The following is a 23,240-nucleotide window of genomic DNA, read 5'->3' on the forward strand; positions in this document are numbered from 1 at the left end:
TGATTGTAACATATACATCTGAACCCGTGTTATGAAAGGAAGAGAGAAAAGCAAAGTACAAGCCAGTGAAATGAAATTCTTGAGGAACAGTATTAGAGTGACAAAGATAGACAGATTAAGAAATGAGAGGATAAGAGATTTAACGAAGGTGAAACCATTACAGGAGGAGATAGTGAAATCAAGGCTGAGATGGTATGGATGTGTTAAGCGATTGGAGGAGAAGAGAATACCCAGGAGGATACATGAAACGAAACTGGAGGGAAAGAGACCAAGGGGGAGACCAAGAGCTAGATGGCGAAAGGGGTGTAGGAATGTGTCCAGAAGAAAGGAGAAGCCTGGATCAAGGTGAAGATGGACAGATGGTGGTAAGACAGAAAACGATGGACAGGCTTTTGTTCCAAACAGACCCAGCCAGAGGCTGGAAACTGTAAGATGATGATGATGATGATGATGAATTACTTTAGATGCAGAAATTTCTATAAATGTACTTGATATCTTTCGTTTTTTTATATCCAGTCAGAAAGAAAATAAACAGAATGTCACAATATTTTATTAGTCAGTGCACAGAAAACTCTCAGCTAACAGTTATTTATTCTCCTACTGGTTTGTATCCCAAATTATCAGCCCACTTACTTGTAGGATATGGATAAAAGTTAACTGCTTGCCTTTTGCGAGTATGATGTAATGTGTGGGCTAATGAAAAACCATAGAAGATTACTATCGTGTCATCTGTCATCATCAAGGAAAAATTCGTATATATTTAGTGTTTTCTGAATATGGATGATAAAAATCACACTAGTGTTCGATACTAGGTGTGCATTGATCACTAGTAATTCGTTTCTTTGTCCTGCAGTCTTTGACACTACATTAAATCTTCCTGAACTCCTTTGGCCTGCTCTCGCGCATAGATGCCATTCAATAACACATCATAAGACAGAAATCAGTGTCATCACCATTTCAAAAACTGTTTTATACTTTTTGGTATCTTTCACTCCCAGTAATGTATGGTCTGAAACTCAGCGAATAGTAAGCTAGACGCTATCATACTTTTTCAATAGAAGATTTTTAAATCAAGAGCACATGCTTGGCAAATTCAGTGGAAAAATACCTCCAAAGTAAAATGAAGGACATGTATAATGTGGGAGAAATCATAATACACTTTACATTCATATGAAATCTAACTATACCATATACATAACGTGAAACTAGAAAAACCTGTGTACTCCTGTAATTAATATGCAGATATATAATGGAAGAGATGACGCGTTTATCTGTGTATGTCCATGTAAGTATGTATCGAGATATACTACAATGTGAATTATGTAATGAAAATTGTCAATTTATAAATATGTAGAAAATTATATGTATTACACAAAAAGTGCACGTACATGTATAACTTTAATTGACAAAGCCAACTGCAAGGCAAAGTTGATGATAGGATAATAAATAGACGTCTAAATAGCATCATTTCACAGCGATTGTTATGGATTATGAAAAAATAAATGATTTGTTAAGAAGCTAAAATCCCACACTATCCCGTTGGGAAAGAAAATCAGATATTTAAACCGAATACTTTCTTTATAATGGATTGAGAAACGCTACACACCGTTACACGTTTTTTAATAGGGAAGTAAAACTTGTGACGAGAAAACGAGTTCAGGAAACGATGTGGGGTAGTATTATGTACTATCAAGTGGCATAAAGGCGTTACAATCGGAAAATCGGTTTTACCCTTCTTCAAGCAGTCGGCCAATTGTCTAGTGTGAACACTCAGGTGTGACTGTGATCACTGGTGCGCACATGTTGAGAAAGAGATATACACTTCCATGCTTCGCTCTGCTTGTGTGTGAGGCAAGCACAGACACACGGCGAAAAGGTCCAAGGCGCATAGGTCTAAGTGTACCTTCACAGTCTAATGTTGTGAGCTGAAAGTTTCAATTTCCTGTTTGACTGCCTTTATTCTGTTTCTTCATCCACTGCTTTCAAGCAAATAACGGGATCGTTCATTCATAACACCGCGCTGATCACCTGTCCAATCCTCGTAAAAACATACGTGTAGAGTCCTTGTTCTTGTATATTTTTGAGCTATTTATTTTAATTGTATTGCGATGAAAAATCCTATATCATTGTGAGACGTTTCCTGGATGAACAAATAACTAAATAAAAATAAATATTCTATCTGTGCTCATACTGGCTATGAACGAGCACATTTTTCGTCGTTCAAAATAATGAATTGAGCGTTTGTTGTAATTAAAAGCGGCGCCAGCTATCATGTCTTTCTGAAGATCTTTGCAGTGGAGTTATAGGTTTTTATTTTCAAGTGGATGGGTACAAGCTTTGGATGTACGATTGTTTTGCAGACTTCGACTCCTGTCAAATTTAGAGTTTATGTTTTAAAACCTGGGTGATGTAGTGACACACGGAATTGCTGAAGCACGTATCGTGGACGATGGACGTCATTCAACACAGTTCATACCTCGTGCCTTTAACGATGTTTACTAAGTAAAAAGTTAACATCAACACAAGGAAATAAATATTTATTCAGTTTCAGCTACATACTTCAGCATAAACATTTCCATATGAATTTAGGTGTCTTCAATCGAGTTAACTATAATATCAAGGTACGTTAATATCGTTAAGTACTAAAAACAAGGCTGTCTTATGCTGGTGCCATGAATAAACATAATATTCAAGCCCAAACTTATATAAATTTTCCAGTTGGTTGTTTTGTTTATTTATATTTGACTGTTTACATCGTTTATCTACAGAAATCGTCCTGTGGGTAATACATTTCAGATCTGTTATTCATTCATTATGCTTTCCTTCATTTACACTCATTGTGGTTCCAAGAATCCTATTGTCAACAATACTTGTCCGATATTGTATGTTAAGCGATATCTGTATCTGATACAATTACTAATAAGACTTACTCATTTGCAGTAGCAGGCTTTTCTGTTTTTAATTTATCCATCAAACTCAAATCTGCTAGCCATAACCAGATGTAGGGAGGTATTCTAGAAAACTTGGTTCTAGTAGGTTACTGGAAATAAATTGTTTTAGCAGCTGTTTATTCGGTTTATGCTATTCATTTGGAACAGATCATTTTGTAGATACAGAAAATTATGTATATTCTGTAGGCATGTTTGTTATTGCTGACTTATTTGCCATATGTCATTATCTGTTGTACACTGATGTGACCAAAGTCATGGTATACCTCCTAACACTGTGTCGGACCTCCTTTTGCCTGGCACAGTGCAGCAACTTAACATGGTATGGACTCAACATGTCATTGGAACTCCTGCAGAAATACTGCGCCATGCTGCCGCTGTAGCTGTCGAGAGTTGTGAAAGTGTTTCAGATCAGGATTTTGTGGTCTAGTGTAGCAGGGGATACAACCCGTTGGCTTTGGACAATGACTTCACAAGTCGCCATATAGCAGTTTACCATTTTCGCTTTTGCTGTTATGTTTCAGTTTCGTTTTTTTACTGATTGCTTAATAAAGTGGATCTGTTTATTCTATCTCGTGATATTTTTTTTAAAAAAGCCAAAAAACACTTATCAGCCACTGAAGGGAGCTACAACACTAAGAAGAATCGCTTCTCGATTGGCGACTTGTGACGTCAATGTCCAAAGCCGACGGGTTGTATCCCCTGCTACACTAGTCCCGGATTTTGGGCATGATCTGACCTTCCGTTTATGTCCCATAAGTGAACTGGGTGGTAAATCATTAACTCAAATTTTCTAGAATGTGCTTCAAACCATGATTATGGTGCAGCGACATGGCACATTGTCATCCATAAAACTGCCATTGTTATGGGGGAACTATGATGTCCACAAATGGCTGCAAATAATCGCCAAGCACTGAACATAACAATTTCTAGTTAATGATTAATTCAGGTGGACTAGTGGACCCATCCATTCCATGTAAACCGGCTTGTACCATTATGGAGGCCACCACCAGCTTGGAGAGTGCCTTGTTGACAATGGTTTCGTGTCGGCCCCCGGAAACTGAATGGTAGACGTGACAGATTGTCAATCCTCTGGGCCCATTTTCGATTCCCGGCTGGGTTGGGGAATTTTCTCCACCCAGGGACTGGGTGTTGTGCTGTCCTTGTCATCATCCTCATCGACTGCAGGTCGCCAAAGTGGCGTCAGATTGAAAGGCCAGCACCCGGTGATTGGTCTGCCTGATGGGGGTGCCCTAGCCATACGATTGAATAAATAAATAAATGGTTTCATGGTGTCTGTGTCACAGTCAGTTCTTACCAACTGAAACCAGGACTCAGCTGTCCAGGCTGTAGTTTTCCAGTCATCTAGGGTCCAACTGATATGGTCACAAGTCCAGGAGAGGTGCTGCAGGTGGTGTCATGCTGTTAGTAAAGGCACTAATGTCCTTCATCTGCGGCCATAGCGCATTACCACAAAATTTAGCCGAGTTGTAATAACAGATTTGTTCATCGTATGTCCCACATTGATTTCCGTAATTATTGCATGCAGGGTTGCTTTTTCTGTTAGCACTGACAACTGTATGCAAATACGACTGCTCTTGGTCATTAAGTGAAGGCCGTTGACCACTGCGTAATCTGTGGTGAGAGATAATGCCTGAAATTTGATATTCTCAGCACAGTCTTGACCTTGTAGATCTCTGAATATTGAATTCCCTACTGATTTCCAAAAGGGAAAGAACAGAACATAGCAATAATACCTTTCTTTTGTTTTACATACCTTTCTGAAATTTAGGTTGTGGTTACAGCATTATATATAGTATACTCTAGTTTAGGATGAAAGGCAACAATTTGGTTGTGACTTGGTGAAACCAACAATGTTGTTGTCGCTGTTGCTGCTGTGGTCTTCAGTCCAAGGACTGGTTTGATGCAACTCTCTGTGCTACTCTATCCTGTGCAAGCCTCTTCATCTCCGAGTAACTACTGCAACGTACATCCCTCTGAATATGCTTACTGTATTAATCAGTTGGCCTCCCTCTATGATTTGTACCCCTGACGCTTCCCTCCAGTGCTAAATTTGTGATTTCTTGATGCCTGAAAATTTGTCCTGGCAACCAATCCCTTCTTCTAGTTAAGTTGTGCCACAAATTCATCTTCTCCCCAATTCTATTCAGTACCTCCTCATTAGTTAAGTGATCTACCCATCTAATGTTGATCATTCTTCTGTAGCACCACATTTCAAAAGCTTCTATTCTCTTCTTGTTTAAGCTGTTTATCGTCGTGTTTCACTTTCATACAAGGCTACAATCCATATAAATACTTTCAGATAGGACCTCCTAACACTTAAATCTGTACCTGATGTTAAAAAATTTCTCTTTTTCAAAGACGCTTTTCTTGCCATTGGTGATCTACATTTTATATCTTCCCTACTTCAATCATCATCATTATCTTGCTTCCCAGATGATTAAACTCATCTACTTCTTTAAGCGTCTCATTTCCTATCGTAATTCCCTCAGCATCACCTCATTTAAGTCGACTATGTTCCATTATCCTCATTTTGCTTTTGTTGATGTTCATCTTATATCCTCTTTTCAAGACACCGTCTGTTCTGCTCAGCTGCTCTTCCAGATCCTTTGCTGTCTCTGACAGGATTACAATGTCGTCAGCAAACCACAAAGTTTTTATTTCTTCTCCGTAGATTTTTAATTTCTACTCCAAATTTTTCTTTTGTTTCCTTTACTGCTTGCTCAATATACAGACTGAATAACATCGGGGATAGGCTACAACTGTGTCTCACTACCTTCTCTATCACTGCTTCCCTTCCATGCCCCTCAACTCTTGTAACTGCCATCTGGTTTCTGTACAAATTGTATGTAGCCTTTCACTCCCTGTATTTTACCCCTGCCATCTTCAGGATATGAAAGAGAGAGTTTCAATCAACATTGTCGAAAGCTTTCTCTAAGCCTACAAATGCTGGAAATGTAGGTTTGCCTTTCCTTAACCTATCTTCTAAGATAAATCATGGGGTCCGTATTGCCTCGTGTGTCCTATATTTCTACGGAATCCAAACTGATCTCCGAGGTCAGCTTCTACAAGTTTTTACATTCGTCTGTAACATGTTACTATTTTGCAACTGTGATTTATTAAACTGATAGTTCAGTCATTTTCTCATCTGTTAGCACTTGCTTTCTTAGGAATAGGAATTATTATATTCTTCTTGAAGTCTGAGGGTATTTCACCTGCCTCATACATTTTGCTCACCAGATGGAAGAGTTTTGTCATGGCTGGCTCTCCCAAGGCTATCAGTAGCTCTAACGGAATGTTGTCTACACCCAGGGACTTGTTTCAACTTAAGTCTTTCACATTCTTCATGCATTATCTCCCTTCTCATCTGCATCTACATCCTTTTTCATTTCCATAATATTGCTCTCAAGTTCATCTCCTTGTATAGACCCTCTATGTACTCCTTCCTACTTTTCTCTTTTCCCTTCTCTGCTTAGAGCTGGTTTTCCATCTGAGCTCATGGTATTCGTACAAGTAAGTTCTCTTTACTCCAAAGGTCTCTTTAATTTTCCTTTAGACAGCATCCATCTTACCCCTAGTGATATATGCTTCTACATCCTTACATTTGTCCACCAGCCACTCCTGCTTAGCAATTTTGTACTTAACTATCGATCTCACTTTTTAGATGTTTGTATTCCCTTTCACCTGTCTCAATTATTGCATTTTTATATTTTCTCCTTTCATTGATTGAATTCAATATCTCTTGTGTTACCCAATGATTTCTACCTACTTGATCCTCTTCTATATTCATTATTGCATCTCCCAAAGCTACCCATTCTTCTTATACTGTCTTCCTTTCCCCTATTCTAGTCAATAGTTCACTAATTCTCCCTCTGAAACCCTCTATAACCTCTGGTTCTTTCAGTTTATCCACATCCAATCTTCTTAGAATCTTGCCTTTTTACAGTTTCTTCTATTTTAATCTGCACTTCATAATCAATAAACTGTAGTCAGGGCCCACATTTGCCCCTGGAAATGTCTTACTGTTTAAAACCTGGTTCCAAAATCTCTGTCTTATCATTATATAATCAATATGAAACTTTCCAGTGTCTCCAGGTGTCTTGCACATATACAACCTTGTTTCATGATTCTTAAACCAAGTGTTAGTTATTATTAAACTACAATCTGTGCTTATTTCTACCTGGCGACTTCGTCTTTCTTTCCTTTCCCCCAGTCCATATTCACCTACTACGTTTCCTTCTCTTCCTTTTCCTACTATCAAATTCTGGTCCCCCATGACTATTAAATTTTTGCCTCCCTTAACCATATAAATAATTTCTTTTATCTCATCATGTATTTCCTCAATCTCCTCCTCATCTGCGGAGCTAGTTGGCAGATAAACTTGTACTACTGTGGTGGGTGTGGACTTCATGTCTATCGTGGGTGCAGTAATGTGTTCACTATGCTGTTCATAGTAGCTTATCTGAGTTCCTATTTTTTTTACTCCTGCATTACCTCTATTTGAGTTTGTGTTTATAACCTAACAGGAAATCCTGCTTCTCGTGCCGCCAAACTTCACTAATTCCCGCTATATCTAACTTTAACCTGTCCATTCTCCTTTTTAAATTTTCTAAACTACTTGCCCAATTAAGGAATCTGACATACCACGCTTCGATCCATAGAATGCCAGTTTTGTTCCTCCTGATAACGACGTCCCCCTGAGTACACCCAACCCACAGATCCAAATGGGGACTATTTTACCTCTGGAATATTTTACCCAAGAGGATGCCATCATCATTTAGCCATACAGTAGAGCTGCAAGCCCTCAGGAAAAATTATGGCTGTAGTTCCCCTGCTTTCAGCCATTTGCAGCACCAGCACAGCAAGGCTGTTTTGGTTAATGTTACAAGGCCAGAACAGTCAATCATCCAGATTGTTGCCCCTGCAACTACTGAAAGGCATGCTGCCCTTCTTCAGAAACCACACATTTGTCTGGCCTCTCAACAGATACCTCTCCGTTGTGGTTGCACCTACAATACGGCTACCTGTATCGCAGAGGCACGCAAGACTCCCCCCCCCCCCCCCCCCCCCCCCTCTCACCCCAACAGCAAGGTTCATGGTTCATTGGGAGGTGGGACCAACAATATAAATATAAGATCTTGATTATGGTAGAATACTGATCTGTTGAGTAGCTAGAGGCATAGGTTAGCCTCATAGGCAACAGACACACACACACACACACACACACACACACACACACACACAAAAGGCAAAATGCATTAACAAAATAATTATAAATTTATATATATCATTGCTTTGTACACCACTTTAGAATATCTTAGAAAAAATTTCCATTTGGAGAACTGCAGCTTTTCAAAAATAATGTCATAATCTGGACAATATAAAATCATAGTATGGACTCACCATTAGCTTTGTTTCACATAGGACTGTGATTGTGAAAATACTTCTTCAAGCTAAGACTTTGTGAACTTGTAAACGTGGAAATGGACTGAACCTACGTTAAACAACCTCACTCCCATTCACTCTTCAGTCTTCTCCTCTTTCCCTTTCCTCTTTAGCCATTCACGCATCTTTTCATCCTACATAGTTGTTTTATCTTTATACTATATACCTCTTTACTTCTGTATGCATCCTCTTTGGTTTGAAGCTGGCACAGTACTTACAGTAGAATATCTTTGGCTTCCCTCTGACAACCATGCCTCCATCCTTGCTACCGTCCCTATTTTCCTTTCCCTGTTGCTTCATAACCTGGGTTGTGAGTAACTGAATCTCCTTTCCCTCCCTTTCTTTCCCCTCTCTCCTCCCCGATGAAGGAACATTTGTTCCGAAAGCTAGGAACGTAAATTTTCAGTTCTGTTTTATGTGTATCTATCGGCTGTACTGAGCTGAGGTAAGTACTGGCCAGCCCCTCTATCTCTTTGTTAGTATTTGTTTCACATCTTTATATGAGATTTTCCATTAATCATTTGGAAATGTTTTTTCTTTCTTGTGAAGTTTTTTCCACCTATGTTCATGAAGTTAGTTTTTCTGTTATTTTTGGTTTTAGTGAAAGGTCTTTCATTTTCAGTCATACCTTACTCAAGTTACGTGTTCTGTCTGTGGACTGACAAACCTTATTGGGTTTGTTTTTGGCAGCGAGTACAGTTGTCCTCTAAATGTGTGCCTTTTCCTTGCAATAATGGTCTTGCAAGTGGTCACGCTCTAGTCCATCCATCATGGAAGCAACTGAAAAGGGTCCTGTGTCAAACTTGGTTTGTAATGTCTAGGATTCCTTGACATTTTTTAGACTTAATTTTCAGTCTGTTAAATTTGGTTGGGAAACCAGAAAATTTTACACCTAGGGAAACTATGTAACATTCCCAGACCATTAGTCCTGTCTCAAGGTTGCTACCTTTGTAATCATTCCCAGTATAAATACTATTCCCATTCACCCACATACCACCGTATCTTACTCCAGCCCCACCACTGGCAATTCCTACATCTTCGCAGACTGTGTGATGTGTTCGCTGCGTGACTTCATATGTAAGAACTTGATGATTACCTGGATTTGACCTGTTACTTAATCATTGTACCCATACCACACACCCACATCTGTCAGTCACTTGACACAATGCTTCTCATCAATGACCCTAGCAACCCCAAATTCAATAGATTCTTAAATGTCATAGCCTGACACTAAGTAAGGCAAGTTGCCTTTGTGTGTGTGTGTGTGTGTGTGTGTGTGTGTGTGTGTGTGGAACACAAGATTGATGCTAAGTAACTAGTCGAAAATGCTGTAGAGAAAAAATGCTATGACTGCAAGTAATGCGAGACTGAATCAATTCCAGTGAACAGAACAAAAATCTTGTTGTCTTTCCCAGTAAGTTGAGCTGATATAGAGTTCTCAAGCTTCCAATTGGTTGAAATCATCTGATGTTTCGAAGAGTGTCATTCCCATAATTGTCACCTCAGGGACTTCTTCTGCTGGCAGGAGTTGCACTTCAGTTAGTGAGGACAGTGGTACAACCTCCAGGGGACCTCATAGTTATCACCTATATTGGAGGTCATACCCATACCCATACCTCACCACAACTCGAGGAGAGGAACTTTGGTGGGTAGTATGTTGAATTCTTGGAGGCTGTGGTCAAGACATGGGGCAGCTCTGAGAGACATAGTTATCTGCAATCACAGTCTCGGGTGGTTGCTTGGGTCCTCATGATATCCTATTGAGCACATAAGAGCATCCAACTTCCTCAGTCGGAGCTAATCGCACTATCACAGGAGGTGCTTTTGTTTTACTACTGCATAAAATGAACAATGCTACATATGATCTGTGATGAATCCTTAATTTCACATAGCTATATGACTGTATATGAGAGCCCAGACTAGCGAGCCCATAATTTGTGTTGCTTGAAAATTGGGCTCACTGATTAAGGTGTAGGAGATCAAAAAGGGTACCTCACTTTGGGATTATGGTACTATCCTTTGGGTTTGACCCCTGATATCATCAAGGTGGTGGACATTAATTTTAAACTGATGCAATATGACAACCGTGATGCCACACTTTACACACAAGAACAGACACAAGTAATATAAAAAAATTTTAATTGCAGAAATAACATGAAGCTAATCTGACAACTACAGGGATTATGGGGTTTCAGTTGGAGACAAACTAAATATATGACAATCCTAATAATGAAGTCATAACAAAACAAATACACATGAATCAAGCAAACAAATTCCTCAACAGTGACAAAACACCAATATAAGTACCTTAAGAAACTGGTATTTGAATTTTACTCGAGTTATATTGCTTAAAGAAAGTCCACGATAACACCTGGTACTGGAAATACAAGATGTCCCAGGAGGAATTGTCAGTATTCAGGCATATGACAGGAATGATTATTAGAAGCAAAAAGGTCTAGCAAATATGGGCTGTAAAATGCATACCGTAACAGCTCTGAGCAGTTGTTCATCTTCGCTGCTTGAAACACATCTCTTGTACTGAACAAGTGCTCGTAGCTTGGAAGGTATGCATTTTAGAGCCCCTATTTACTAGACAATTGTTTCTTGTTTTGACCCATACTACCTCCTCCCAAAATATAGAAAGCAAAGAGCTTGCAGTAGAAGAGATTTCTTTCACAGTATCGAAGAAGTGCTCATACCTCTTAAGACATGCATTATAGAGCCCGTGTTTACTAGACTTTCTTGCTTTGAGTGATCATTGCTGTTATATCCCTGAATATTGACCCTTCCTCCCGGGACACCGTGTATAGCTCAAAAGAGATCCACTATGCCACATAACGGTACACAGCTTGCCAGAGCCAGTATCAAACCCTCCACCTGACCTATACAGCTGAAGTGAAGTCGGTGCACCCCACACCATCGAAGCTCACTCGTATCTAATATCGAAAATGTAACCTCCTTAATGTAGATAAAACAAACTCCACATATCTTCCAGTCACAGTCCAAATAATTACCTACAGTGAACAACACAACATGAGAATACACACTACAGTGATCAACCAAGTGGAGCTGACAGTACCTAGGTTGTCCTCCCCCCCTCCTGCCACCACCCAACACACACACACACACACACACACACACACACACACACACACACACACACACACACACACACACACACAGGGAGAGAGAGAGAGAGAGAGAGAGAGAGAGAGGGAGAACAAAAACCATAGATGCCAGCCATTCTTCCCAACACAATTACGGCACTGTCATCTGTCTCACGCGTGACAGCTAAAATAATACATCATCAACACAATTTCTTGAATGGACACCATAGAATTCTCGAACCAGAAACCACACGTGTCTTGTTGACAATGCCACATATACTGATCCCTGGTCTGAGATGCAGTAGCTCCACAAAAGTGACCGAGCAACTGTAGGAATTTAATCATATTCATCATGTCATCTGCCATTGCTACATGCACTGTCCTACTCCTGAACTTCTGGGGGACTGACGACCTTAGCTGTTTAGTCCCCCTTAAACATCGCAACAACCACCACCACCACTCCTGAACTTCATTGTCATACCCATAGCTGACAAAATACAAAACATAAAATTAAATCTCCGGCCATAAAGAGCACACTGCATTAGTAATTCCAAACCCAAGAACCGTGCAACCGCTACGGTTGCAGGTTCGAATCCTGCCTCGGGCATGGATGTGTGTGATGTCCTTAGGTTAGTTAGGTTTAAGTAGTTCTAAGTCTAGGGGACTGATGACCTCAGAAGTTAAGTCCCATAGTGCTCAGAGCCATTTGAACCAAACCCAAAAACTAATCTATTCCTGTAACTGCCAGCATTAAAGTAACTGACTAACAAACTGCCACAACACTTCCAATATTATTCTTACAAATAGCACAAAAGCAGTATAGTGGATCACTATCACTCACAAACAATCTAGAAACATAATCATCCAACACCAGAGATACCGAGCGAGGTGGCGCAGTGGTTAGACACTGGACTCGCATTCGGGAGGACGACGGTTCAATCCGGCGTCCGGCCACCCTGATTTAGGTTTTCTGTGATTTCCCTAAATCACTCCAGGCAAATGCCGGGATGGTTCCTCTGAAAGGGCACGGCCGACTTTCTTCCACATCCTTCCCTAATCCGATGAGACTGATGACCACGCTGTCTGGTCTCCTTCCCCAAAACAACCAACCAACCAACACCAGAGAATGCCATTGCATACTCCAACACACCCCCTGGAAACATAAACAATTTCAAATATGCTGTCACTGTGTTGCCTCACAGCACAGTTACATGGGGAATCAAAGCAGATGGATGGTACTGCAAACTTTAATTGACCCCCATGCATCATCACTACTGGCCACAGCTGTGTACAGGTGTCAGTCTGTATGATACAAGAAAATAGGTCTGACTTTCCTCAGAGGTCACTGTCATTATTAGTTTGTCCATTTGTGCCTTGATCGTATTGATCAACATCTATCTTCAGAGTTTAGTGCAGAATAAAACTGAGTGCTGGTCAGATATGACATACCGTTCCTTTGGCAGAAAGAACAGATCTCAACTGATCTGAAATGTAGACTGTTGTTGGATACAGTGATGTGTAGCGCCCATCAGTGGTGAAGATCATCACTATTGCACAGATTGTAAGTGCTCATGTCATTGGCAACACCTGGGCAATGTATGGGAAATTACTGAGGGTGCCTATGATAAGCAACCAGATAGCCTCTTTCAAAGACCCTCAAAGTCAATGTACTGAGCGAGGTGACACAGTGGTTATCACACTGGATGCACATTTGGGAGGATGATGATCAAAAACCATGTCCAGCCATCCAGATTTAGGTTTTCCATGATTTTCCTAAATTGCTTCAGGCTACTGCTGGATGGTTCCTTTGAAAGCGTACAGCCGATTTCCTTCCCTATCCGTGATACAATCCAAGCTTGTGCTCCATCTGTAATGACCTTGATATTGATGGGACGTTGAACCCTGTCTTTCTTTCTTTCCTTCCTTCTTCCTTCAAAGTCTATGTATGCATGGTCCCGTGGATAATTGTGTGAAAACCAGTGGAAGAAATTTTGCATTGGATGCGACTGGTTTTATGCATGCTTGGTAGACTCGGACCAGAAGTTTGACTTCCACATCAATACTCAACCAAAATATGTAACACCTTGACAATGCATACATCCTAGATGTGTGACAATGTTTCTCATGACATAGTCTGAGGATGAGAGGCTGCAACATAGTTTAGATCAGAACTCGACGCTTTGACTCTCCTGTGGTCAGTAAAACTATACCCTGATTAATGTTGAATTGGGTGTATCGAGACATAGTTCCATTTCAGTAGTGTAGGGAAGGCATACACAGGAGAAGATATAGACTCAGATCACAATATAGTAGTGATGAAGAGTAGGCTGAAGTTTGAAGACATTAGTCAGGAGGAATTAATATGCAAAGAAGTGGGATATGGAAGTACTAAGGAATGACGAGATACCCTTGAAGTTCTCTTAGGCTATAAATGCAGCAGTAAGCGATAGTCCAATAGGCAGTACAGTTGAAGAGGAATGGACATCTCTAAAAAGGGCAGTCACAGAAGCTGGAGAGAAAAACGTAGGTACAAAGAAGGTAACTGTAAAGAAAGAAGAAATACTTCAGCTGATTGATGAAAGAAGGAAGTACAAAAATGTTCAGGGAAATTTAGGAATACAGAAATGCAAGTTGTTGAGGAATGAAATAAATAGGAAGTGCAGGGAAACCAAGGTGAAATGGCTGTGTGAAAAATGTGAAGAAATCAAAAAAGAAATGATTTTTAGAAGAACAGATTCAGCATACAGGAAAGTCAAAACAGCCTTCGGTGACATTAAAAGCAAGGATGGTAACATTAAGAGTGCAACAGGAATTCCACTGTTAAATGCAGAGGAGAGTGTGGATAGGTGGAAAGAATGCATTGAAAACCTCTATGAGGGGGAACATTTGTCTGATGTGATAGAAGAAGAAACAGGAGTCAAGGAGAATTTAAAAGAGCTATGGAGGACTTAAGATCAAATAAGGCAGAAGGGATCGATAACATGCCATCAGAATTTATAAAATCATTGGGGGAAGTGGCAATGAAACGACTTTTCACATTAGTGTTTTGAATGTATGAGTCTGATGACATACCATCTGACTTTGGTAAAATATCATCCACAAAATTCTGAAGACTGCAAGGGCTGACAAGGGCAAGAATTATCGCACAGTCAGCTTAACAGCTCATGCATCCAAATTGCTGACAAGAATAATATACAGAAGAATGGAAAAGAAAATTGAGGCTGCACTAGATGATGATAGGTTTGGCTTTAGAAAAGGTAAAAGGACAAGAGAGGCAGTTCTGACATTGCGGTTGATAATGGAAGCACAACTAAAGAAAAATCAAGACATGTTCGTAGTATATGTTGACCTGGAAAAAGCGTTTGAGAGTGTAAAATGGTGCAAGATGTTTGAAATTCTGGGAAAAATAGTGGAAAGCTATAGGGAGAGAGGGGTAATATACAATATGTGTAAGACCACAGAGGGATTAATAAGAGTGGCCGACCAAGAACAAAGTGCTCAGATTAAAAAGGGTATAAGACAGGAATGTAGTCTCTCACCCCTACTATTCAATCTGTGTGTCGAAAAACAATGATGGAAATAAAAGAAAGGTTTAGGAGTGGAATTAAAATTCAAAGTGAAAGGATATCAGTGATATGATTCGCTGATGACATTGCTGTCCTGAGTGAAAGTGAAGAAGAATTACATGATCTGCTGAATGGAATGGACAATCCAATGAGTATAGAATATGGATTGAGAGTAAATCAAAGAAAGTTTAAAGTAATGAGAAGTAGCAAAAATGAGGACAGCGAGAAACTTAACATCAGGATTGATGGTCACGAAGTAGATGAAGGTAAGGAACGCTGCTATCTAGGCAGTAAAATAACCAGTGACGGATGGAGTAAGGAGGCCATCAAAAGCAGATTAGCAACAAAAAGGGCATTCTTGGCCCAGAGAAGTCTACTAGTATCAAACATAGGACTTAACTTGAGGAAGAAATTTCTGAGGATGTACATCTGGAGTACAGCATTGTATGGTAGTGAAACATGGACTGTGGGAAAACCAGAACAGAAGAGAGTCGAAGTGTTTGAGATGTGGTGCTACAGACAAATGTTGAAAATTAGATGGTCTGATAAGGTAAGGAATGAGGAGTTTCCATGCTGAATCGGAGAGGAAAGGAATATGTGGAAAACATTGATAAGGAGAAGGGACAGGATGATAGGACATCTGCTAAGACAGGAGGGAATGACTTCCATGGTACTAGAGGGAGCTATAGAGGGCAAAAAATATAGAGGAAGACAGAGATTGGAATACATTCAGCAAATAATGGAGGATGTAGGTTGCAAGTGCTACTCTGAGATGAAGAGGTTGGTGGCATAGGAGAGGAATTCGTGGTGGGCTGCATCAAACTATTCAGAAGACTAATGACCCCAAAAACAAGGGGGGAGGGGGGCAGTTGCTCTGATCAGCCAAGATAAGCATGGCCACTTCCTGGACTGTGACGTATTTTTTCATTGTGTCCCTAATAATTTCATCGAGCTGGAAATAAAGGCTCTCTTGTTTACCTCACTCATAATTAGAAGCCATTGGTATATCCTTCGGGTCACTGACATGTTGAACAATGGAATGGCAGTGTGTCTTATAATTGCAGTTGTTCAGAAACAGTGTTCATCACTGTAATCATTTGCTAAGGGGCCAAAGAATTCAATTAGTGGCTTGTGGGCCATGATAAGATGGAACTTTCTTCTGTGTAGGAAGACGTGGAATTTCTTGGTATCATAATAAAATAAGCAATGCTGCTTTTAATGTTTTAGGCTTATAAGCAGCGGACTGTTCCGTGCCATCATGTGACTTATGTGATAGCATGGTGTCTCTCTATGTAAAGCATCTATTGCCAGGTGTAAACTGTATGCATGATATAAATGTGACCTGACTGAGAGTAGATTTAAAACACGTTTTTAACTTTAATAATACTTCTTTACTCATGGCATACCAGTGACATTAGATGCCCCTTTTGTGAAGATAGTTGAGATGGTGATATATTTCCGAAGAGTTCAGTACAGATTTGCTGAAATAATTTGCTGTATGCAACTGGAGCTTCTTCAAATCTTTGTGTGCAGGGAGATTGTCATTTGCTTTGATGTGCTCGTTCACCACATGATCAAGATACTGATGTTGCATTTGAGAAAAAGTTATATTTATTTAATTTGTATTTGATCCCACTACTTCTAATTTTATCTGTTTTGAAGTTGTTGAAATGTTGCTCTTGTGTAGACTCAATGACTTTTATGTCATCTAGATAAATTTGCGACATATGTTCCTCCGTGCATAAACTTCTACAAGTAGTTTTGAAATATTGTTGCAGATTTTGCAACCGCAAGGGGTAATATTTTATACTGATACAGCCTGAAATGTATATTGTTGACTGTAAAATTCTTTGATTTTACATCTAAGAATAAATGCAGGTAAGCATCTGCCAAATCATCATAGAATAGAACTGGCCCACCGATAACTTAGCAAGTAGCTCTTACGCTCATACAGTCATATAATCATCTACATTAAATTAAGTGTCGATAGGGGTTTTTTAAGCATCACAGCTCTGTAGTGTACCGTTAGACTTCTTAGTTACAACCATCGATGTCACCCATCGACTAACTGCGGCTGTTATCACATCCCATTATGCTTGTAAACAATAGTGTTCCCCTTTAATTACTTCCTCCGTAGCAAAAGGCATATGTCCGTCCCAGAAAAAAAGAAGAATGGCATGAAGTGTTAACTGTGTTGTGCTCCAGAGTTTTGTGTGCGACCCATTTAGTTTTAGAGAAATCACAATGCTCCTCACATAAAGCGTCCAAATCATTTAAACATAATACTGTTAGAGTTTATTGTTAACTATACTACGATTAATGCTACTGCAACTACTATCTACTACTACTTGAATTTCTATCTACACCACATAGCGTTCGAGGATGTGCACAATTTTTGCTTGAGTCAGTGTTGACAAGGAGTTTCTAATTACATTCCTAATTGCCTTTCTTGAACTTTTCTATGATGGGAACAATGGGATCTGTAGATAATTACATTGCCGTTTCATCATTTGATTTCAGGGAATAACATTTCGTAGGATGTACTTTAGCCATATGAAAGTCAACACCAGATGCACATTGTGTGGGTGATGCTCTTTCAAATGACAGGGCTGTGTGATGAACCTTGCTTAAAATAGTGTCAGAGTTTCTCAGAGCGTTAGCCTAAACTTCTTGCTGAGAAGCGACATGCACACTGCTCCAGACATTTCAGAGTTTGGATTATGTGTCATTACTTCCCTAACTCTTCTGGATAAATAAGGATATCTTACCCTACAGTACTTTTCTCTATATATTACGCTACTATGTGTACTAAGTTTGGTTGAAATTTCAGCATGCAATCCAGAGTTATTATAGCATATAACATGTCACCATAATCCCCTACATCCCCCCTCCCCCTTCCTCCACCATTACCACCGTGTCTAGGAGTGCTAATGATGTCCTGGTTCCACCGTATTTCTGTGTATTTCATATTTGTACACACCTTGGTTGAAAGGGTATTGTGTTCCAGAGTTACACTTTACATGTGATATCTTCTTATTCCCAACCCGACCTCGGGGTTAAATGACCTTGAGTTTGGCACTAATTGCCCCAAAAATGTCAAAAATGATAGATTTGGCACTAACATAGTTCATTCCTGACTTTTTTTAACACTCTTTACACCCCACATACTCCTAACAGTGCTAGTAATGTGTTACCACATCACTTCCATGAAATCCAGATAAGGGAACTTGCTATATGGTGCATCTTCACTTCTCACCAACCTTTGGACTTAAACTCTATTAACCAAAGCCCCCCTTCCATTTAGTAGATTTCCATTATTTAATCAATTTTGCACTATGTTTCTTGTAATTGCCTTTTCATCTTAATCTTTTCTTCCCCCACTCCCACCTTTTCGCTTATTCTTTTTTGTTTTCCTCTGTCTCCTTTCCTCCTTCATCTCTTCTTAATTGTCCTATTCAATCCATGTCTCATATAGCTTTTTGTTATTCCATCATTATATATCTCACTGTCCTAATGGAAGGAGTGAAAGTAAGAACTGAACTGTATGGTTGATTGGGTCCATAAAGATGACAGAAACGTTTCTAAGTATTCACAGGATGTCCCCCTTCAGAGGTAACTAGTATACAATTCACATACCAGTGCAGTAGCACAGTGCAGTCTACATCAATATCTGCTTCTAAATACATACTCCTCACACACCATATGGTGTTAGCATAGGGTACACTGTACCACTGCTAATCATTTCCTTTCCTCTTTGACTTGAAAGTAGACGGAGGGAAGAAAGACTTTCTATATGCCTCTGTAATAGCCCTTATTTCTCATCTCTTACCTTCATGGTCCTTACGTGAAATGTACGTTGCTGGAGTAGACAGCTACAGTCAGCATCAGATGCTGATTCTCTAAGTTTTCTCAATAATCTGCAAAACAAACTTCATCTTCCCTCAATGGATTCCCATGAGTTCACAAAGACTTTCCATAATACTCACATGTTGAGTGAGGCTGCTGGTAACAAATCTAGGAGCCCGCCTCAGAATTTCTTCATTGTCTTCCTTTGATCTGACATGTTAGGAATACCCAACACTCAAGCAGTACCCAAGAATGGGTCACACTGTTCTTCCAATGTAGTCTCCTTTACAAGTGAACCAAAGTTGATCATTTGCCTTCCCTACTACTGTTCGTATGTGCTTACTTCATTTCATTTGGCTTTGCAGCATTATGCTTAGATATTTAATTGACATGACTGTATTGAGCAATTCATCACTAGTGCTGTAATCGAACATTGCAGTAATGTTTTTCTTACTCATCTGCCATTAACTTGCAGTTCTCTACATTTAGAGCAAACTGCCATTTCACACACCAACTAGAAATTTTGTCTACCAAGTTGTCTTGTACCCTCCAACAGTCATGTAATGACAAAACCTTCCCATAAAACTCTGTTCCACTCCCTCTCTTCACACCTCCTACTGCCCCCCCCCCCCTCCCCACCACCCTCAACTCTATAGTCTAAAAGCTTCGGCCTGTCCCATGACTTTTGGCATGTGTTGCTTTCAGTTCTCCAAGGTTATCAGGATGCTACTGTCATTTACACTGATGACTCTAAAATCAGGGACAGGGCAGGATTTGCTTTTAAATCTGCTATGCTCAGGATCATCAGCATTGCTGGGAACATGTAGTGTATGTATGGCAGAGCCTACAGCCATTAACAGAGCTCTACATTTTATTAAACAAATCTCCCTTGGCTGTGTTTTAATGTACAGTGACTCAGTAAGCAGCCTCCAGGCCATCAGCCACGGTTACTCGTTGTCATGTCTTTCTCTCTGACCTTAGTCCACACTGCCCACTCAGTTGTCCCTCTCTGGGTATTAGGTCATGTGGGTGTCGCAGGGAATGAATCAGCTGACCGTTTGGCTAAAGAAATGATTGCTCATCCCACACTTGATTTGATGATCCCAGGTTCTGATTTGCGGGTGAATATATGGTCTCCTGCTCACTTGGAGACGGAGCAACATATGGTGGAGTACTGCCCCTTCTAATAAACTCTGCACCATCAGAGAGTCTGCTGCTGCATGGCAGTCCTCCTTCCATTCCTCATGGAAGGAATCCTTCATCCTGTGTCATCTACGCATTGATCATACTAGACTAATCAAAGTTTTATTTTGTGTAATGAGCCGTGTCAACACTATGATTGAGGAACCTTGTAGATACCTGCTCTTATCCTGGTGTGCTGCCCACCACTCCTGGCCTTCCACACTAAATATGGTCTTCTGAATTCTTTGCCTTTGATATTAGTGGATGATTCATGAACAGCTGAACTGTTTCTCCATTTTCTCTGCGAATGTGGTTTATCTTCTGAGATATAAAGTTTTAACCATCTTCGTGTTGGGTGATTGGGTTTGGCTCATTTCCTGCTTCTTGCTGGGTCTGGGGGCTCCTTGATCTTACGGTCTTTGTCAGCTGCCTCTTCCGTCTCTCTTTTACTCTGTTTTAATTGCTTTTAAGTGAGATTTGCCTCTTGTTCTGTTGCATCTTTTTTCCATTTTAGGGGTAGCACTCTGTTGAATAGTGGGTACCCTGTAACACTGTAACGCATCTGTGGTGGGACTGCTTCCATCAGCTGTTGAGCACTGGCCTAACCAAGCTGTTGCCTTATTTATCTCTCTCATCCTTTTTTACGCATTGATGGTAATAACATTTTTAGTCTTCTCACTTTTTCTGTTCTGAATCTCCTGACTAGAATGCATTCTTTGTTCTTTAACTGTCTTTCCCGTTAATCAGGTTGGAAGGGGTTGGATGCTTGTGGGGCTTCTGTCACCATGGATGAGCCCTTGGAGATCCCTTGTCTGCTCTGACCTACATATTGGCCAAATCTCTGTACTTCTTCAAAAATGGTTTCTCAGCTCTGGCAATAGTATTGGCTTTAATGCCCCAATTTTATCACTCCTACGTACATTCGTCATCAGAATACATTCCTGGCAGATGTCGCTAACTCCAGATGAACAATTCCTGGATGAGGAACTGATAACCATGCTTTTCATCTCATAATCCCCAATGGCAGCTTGCTCTAAATGTAGAAATGTGTTCGTTAATGGTTGATGAGTAGGAAAAAAACCTTAAATGCTATAATACACCATTAGTAGTGTACTGTTTGGCATGGTCACATCAATTAAATATCCAGACGTAATGTTGCAAAGCTATATGAAATGCAACAAGCACCTAATAATGGTAGTAGGAAAGGTGAATGATAGACTTTGGTTTATTGGGAGAATTTTAGTAAACTGTGGCTCTTCATTAAAGGAAACCTCATATAGAGCACTGGTGCAACTCATTCTTGAGTACTGTTTGAATGTTTGGGATCCCCACCAGGTCAAATTAAAAGTAGTCATCGAAGAAATTCAGTGGTGGGCTGCTAGATTTGTTACCTGTAGGTTCGATCTACATGCAAGTATTACAGAGATGCTTTGTGAAGTTCGGTGTGAATCTCTGAAGGAAAGACAATGTTCTTTTTGCAAGACATTATTGGAGAAATTTAGAGGACCAGCATTTGAAGCTGACTGCAGAACAATTCTACTGTTACCAACATACGTTTTGCATAAGGACTCCTAAGATAAGGTGAGAGAAATTAAGGCTCGTATGGAGGCATATTGACAGTCACTTTTCCCCCCGCTCTTTTTGCGACTGGAACAGAAAATGAAATGACATGACTAATATTGGGCCCCCAGGGGCTCAGCATTCATTTGCTGAGTACGGGCTTGGCGACCCCGGGGTCCTGAGCTGGGGACTGGTCGGCGCCGCCAGTCTCCTGTCACCGTAACCCCCGGTCGTGCTTCAGCGACCACCATCTGGCGCGGCGGTGGAATGTTGTGTGCTGCGGGGAATGGTAATCTTGGCTTGACCGCCTGGATTGCGAGGAAGGCCGACCTCTATAAAAACCCCTCAATCTTCCGGTGTGCTCCGCGCCTATGAGATGCATGGCTGTTGGGGTGGAACAGTCGCAAGCGGGCAACCTCTGGGGCACCTGCCGCACCCCAGTTGTATCAGGCTTACTCAGGCACGCGGGGCTCCGTCTGAGCGGACCTTTCGTTCCCTAGCTGCTCGTGGGACCGCAGTGGACCCTTCGACCTCTACATTTCCCCCTACCAGTGGCTTGGGTGGGCCACTGGTAGGAAAACACACCCCATCGAAGAAGCGACTTCGTGCTGCGAGTCCTCCAGCGCCTAGTGTTGATCGAGATTTATCAGACTGTCGTAACAGAGCACATGCTGATAATCAGAATGTGTTTTTGATTATTAAACGGAAGGAGGGTAGCTTTGAGAGGGTTTCTCCCTTTTACATCCACAAGGGTCTTGAGGGAATTGCAGGAACACTTAAATCTGTGAAGCGACTGCGCAATGGGACTCTCTTAGTTGAGACATCTAGTTGCGTCAAGTCGCTTCTCTTCGGAAAGCAGCCTGTCTCGGTGAGTACGCTATCGAGACCGAGCTCCACTCCACTCTGAACTACAGTAAGGGTGTTGTGACATGTAGGGACTTGGTGGATATCCCCACAGACGAGTTAAAATCTGAATGGGCTGATGAAGGTATTGTTGACGTGCAGCATATTATGAAACGAGTCGATGGGGACCTAGTCAAATCCGACTCGTTTATTCTCACGTTCAGTTGCCCACGCCTCCCAGAGCATGTTAAAGCGGGGTTCTTACGTTTGCCAGTAAGGCCATATTTCCCCAACCCAATGCGCTGCTTTAAATATCAGCGCTTTGGGCATACTACGTGGGGGTGCAATGGGATAGCCACTTGTGGTAAATGTGGTCAGCCTGCCCATGAAGGAGCTGATTGTTCATCGCCTGTGAAGTGCGTGAATTGCTCTGGGAGTCACCCTGTCTGGAGCCGGGTCTGCCCCATCTATCTCGACGAACGGAAGATACAGGAGATTAAAACATCTAAGCACATCCCCTATGGTGAGGCCAAGAAGCTCTTTAAGGCCATGCAACCTCCTGTGTTTACAACATCTTTCGCTTCCGCTTTGAAAAAACCGGTACAAATGGCCACTGTTGCTACGCAAACGGAGGTTGCTAGTGTTAGCACTAATACCTGCGTTTGCCAGTGCACTTGTGCTGCTGCGGTTGTTTTGCAACCTGCGGCTCTCCCCGCAACGTC

The 23,240-nt window shown here is 40.9% G+C and overlaps 1 protein-coding gene across 6 annotated transcripts in view; it reads left to right on the plus strand.

Moving 5' to 3' along the window:
• Positions 1-2,334: 2,334 nt before the first annotated feature.
• LOC126417188 (ral GTPase-activating protein subunit beta) overlaps positions 2,335-23,240 on the plus strand; it is a 395,509-nt gene continuing 374,603 nt past the window's right edge. For all 6 annotated transcript variants that reach the window (XM_050085090.1, XM_050085092.1, XM_050085093.1 and 3 more), the window contains exon 1: positions 2,335-2,621. In XM_050085090.1, coding sequence (XP_049941047.1) covers positions 2,580-2,621 — 42 coding nt within the window. In that variant the 5' untranslated portion in view covers positions 2,335-2,579. The remainder of the gene's footprint in view (positions 2,622-23,240) is intronic.

Source organism: Schistocerca serialis, chromosome 8 (genome assembly GCF_023864345.2).
Source record: "Schistocerca serialis cubense isolate TAMUIC-IGC-003099 chromosome 8, iqSchSeri2.2, whole genome shotgun sequence".
In the NCBI taxonomy this organism is placed as follows: Eukaryota; Metazoa; Arthropoda; class Insecta; order Orthoptera; family Acrididae; genus Schistocerca; species Schistocerca serialis.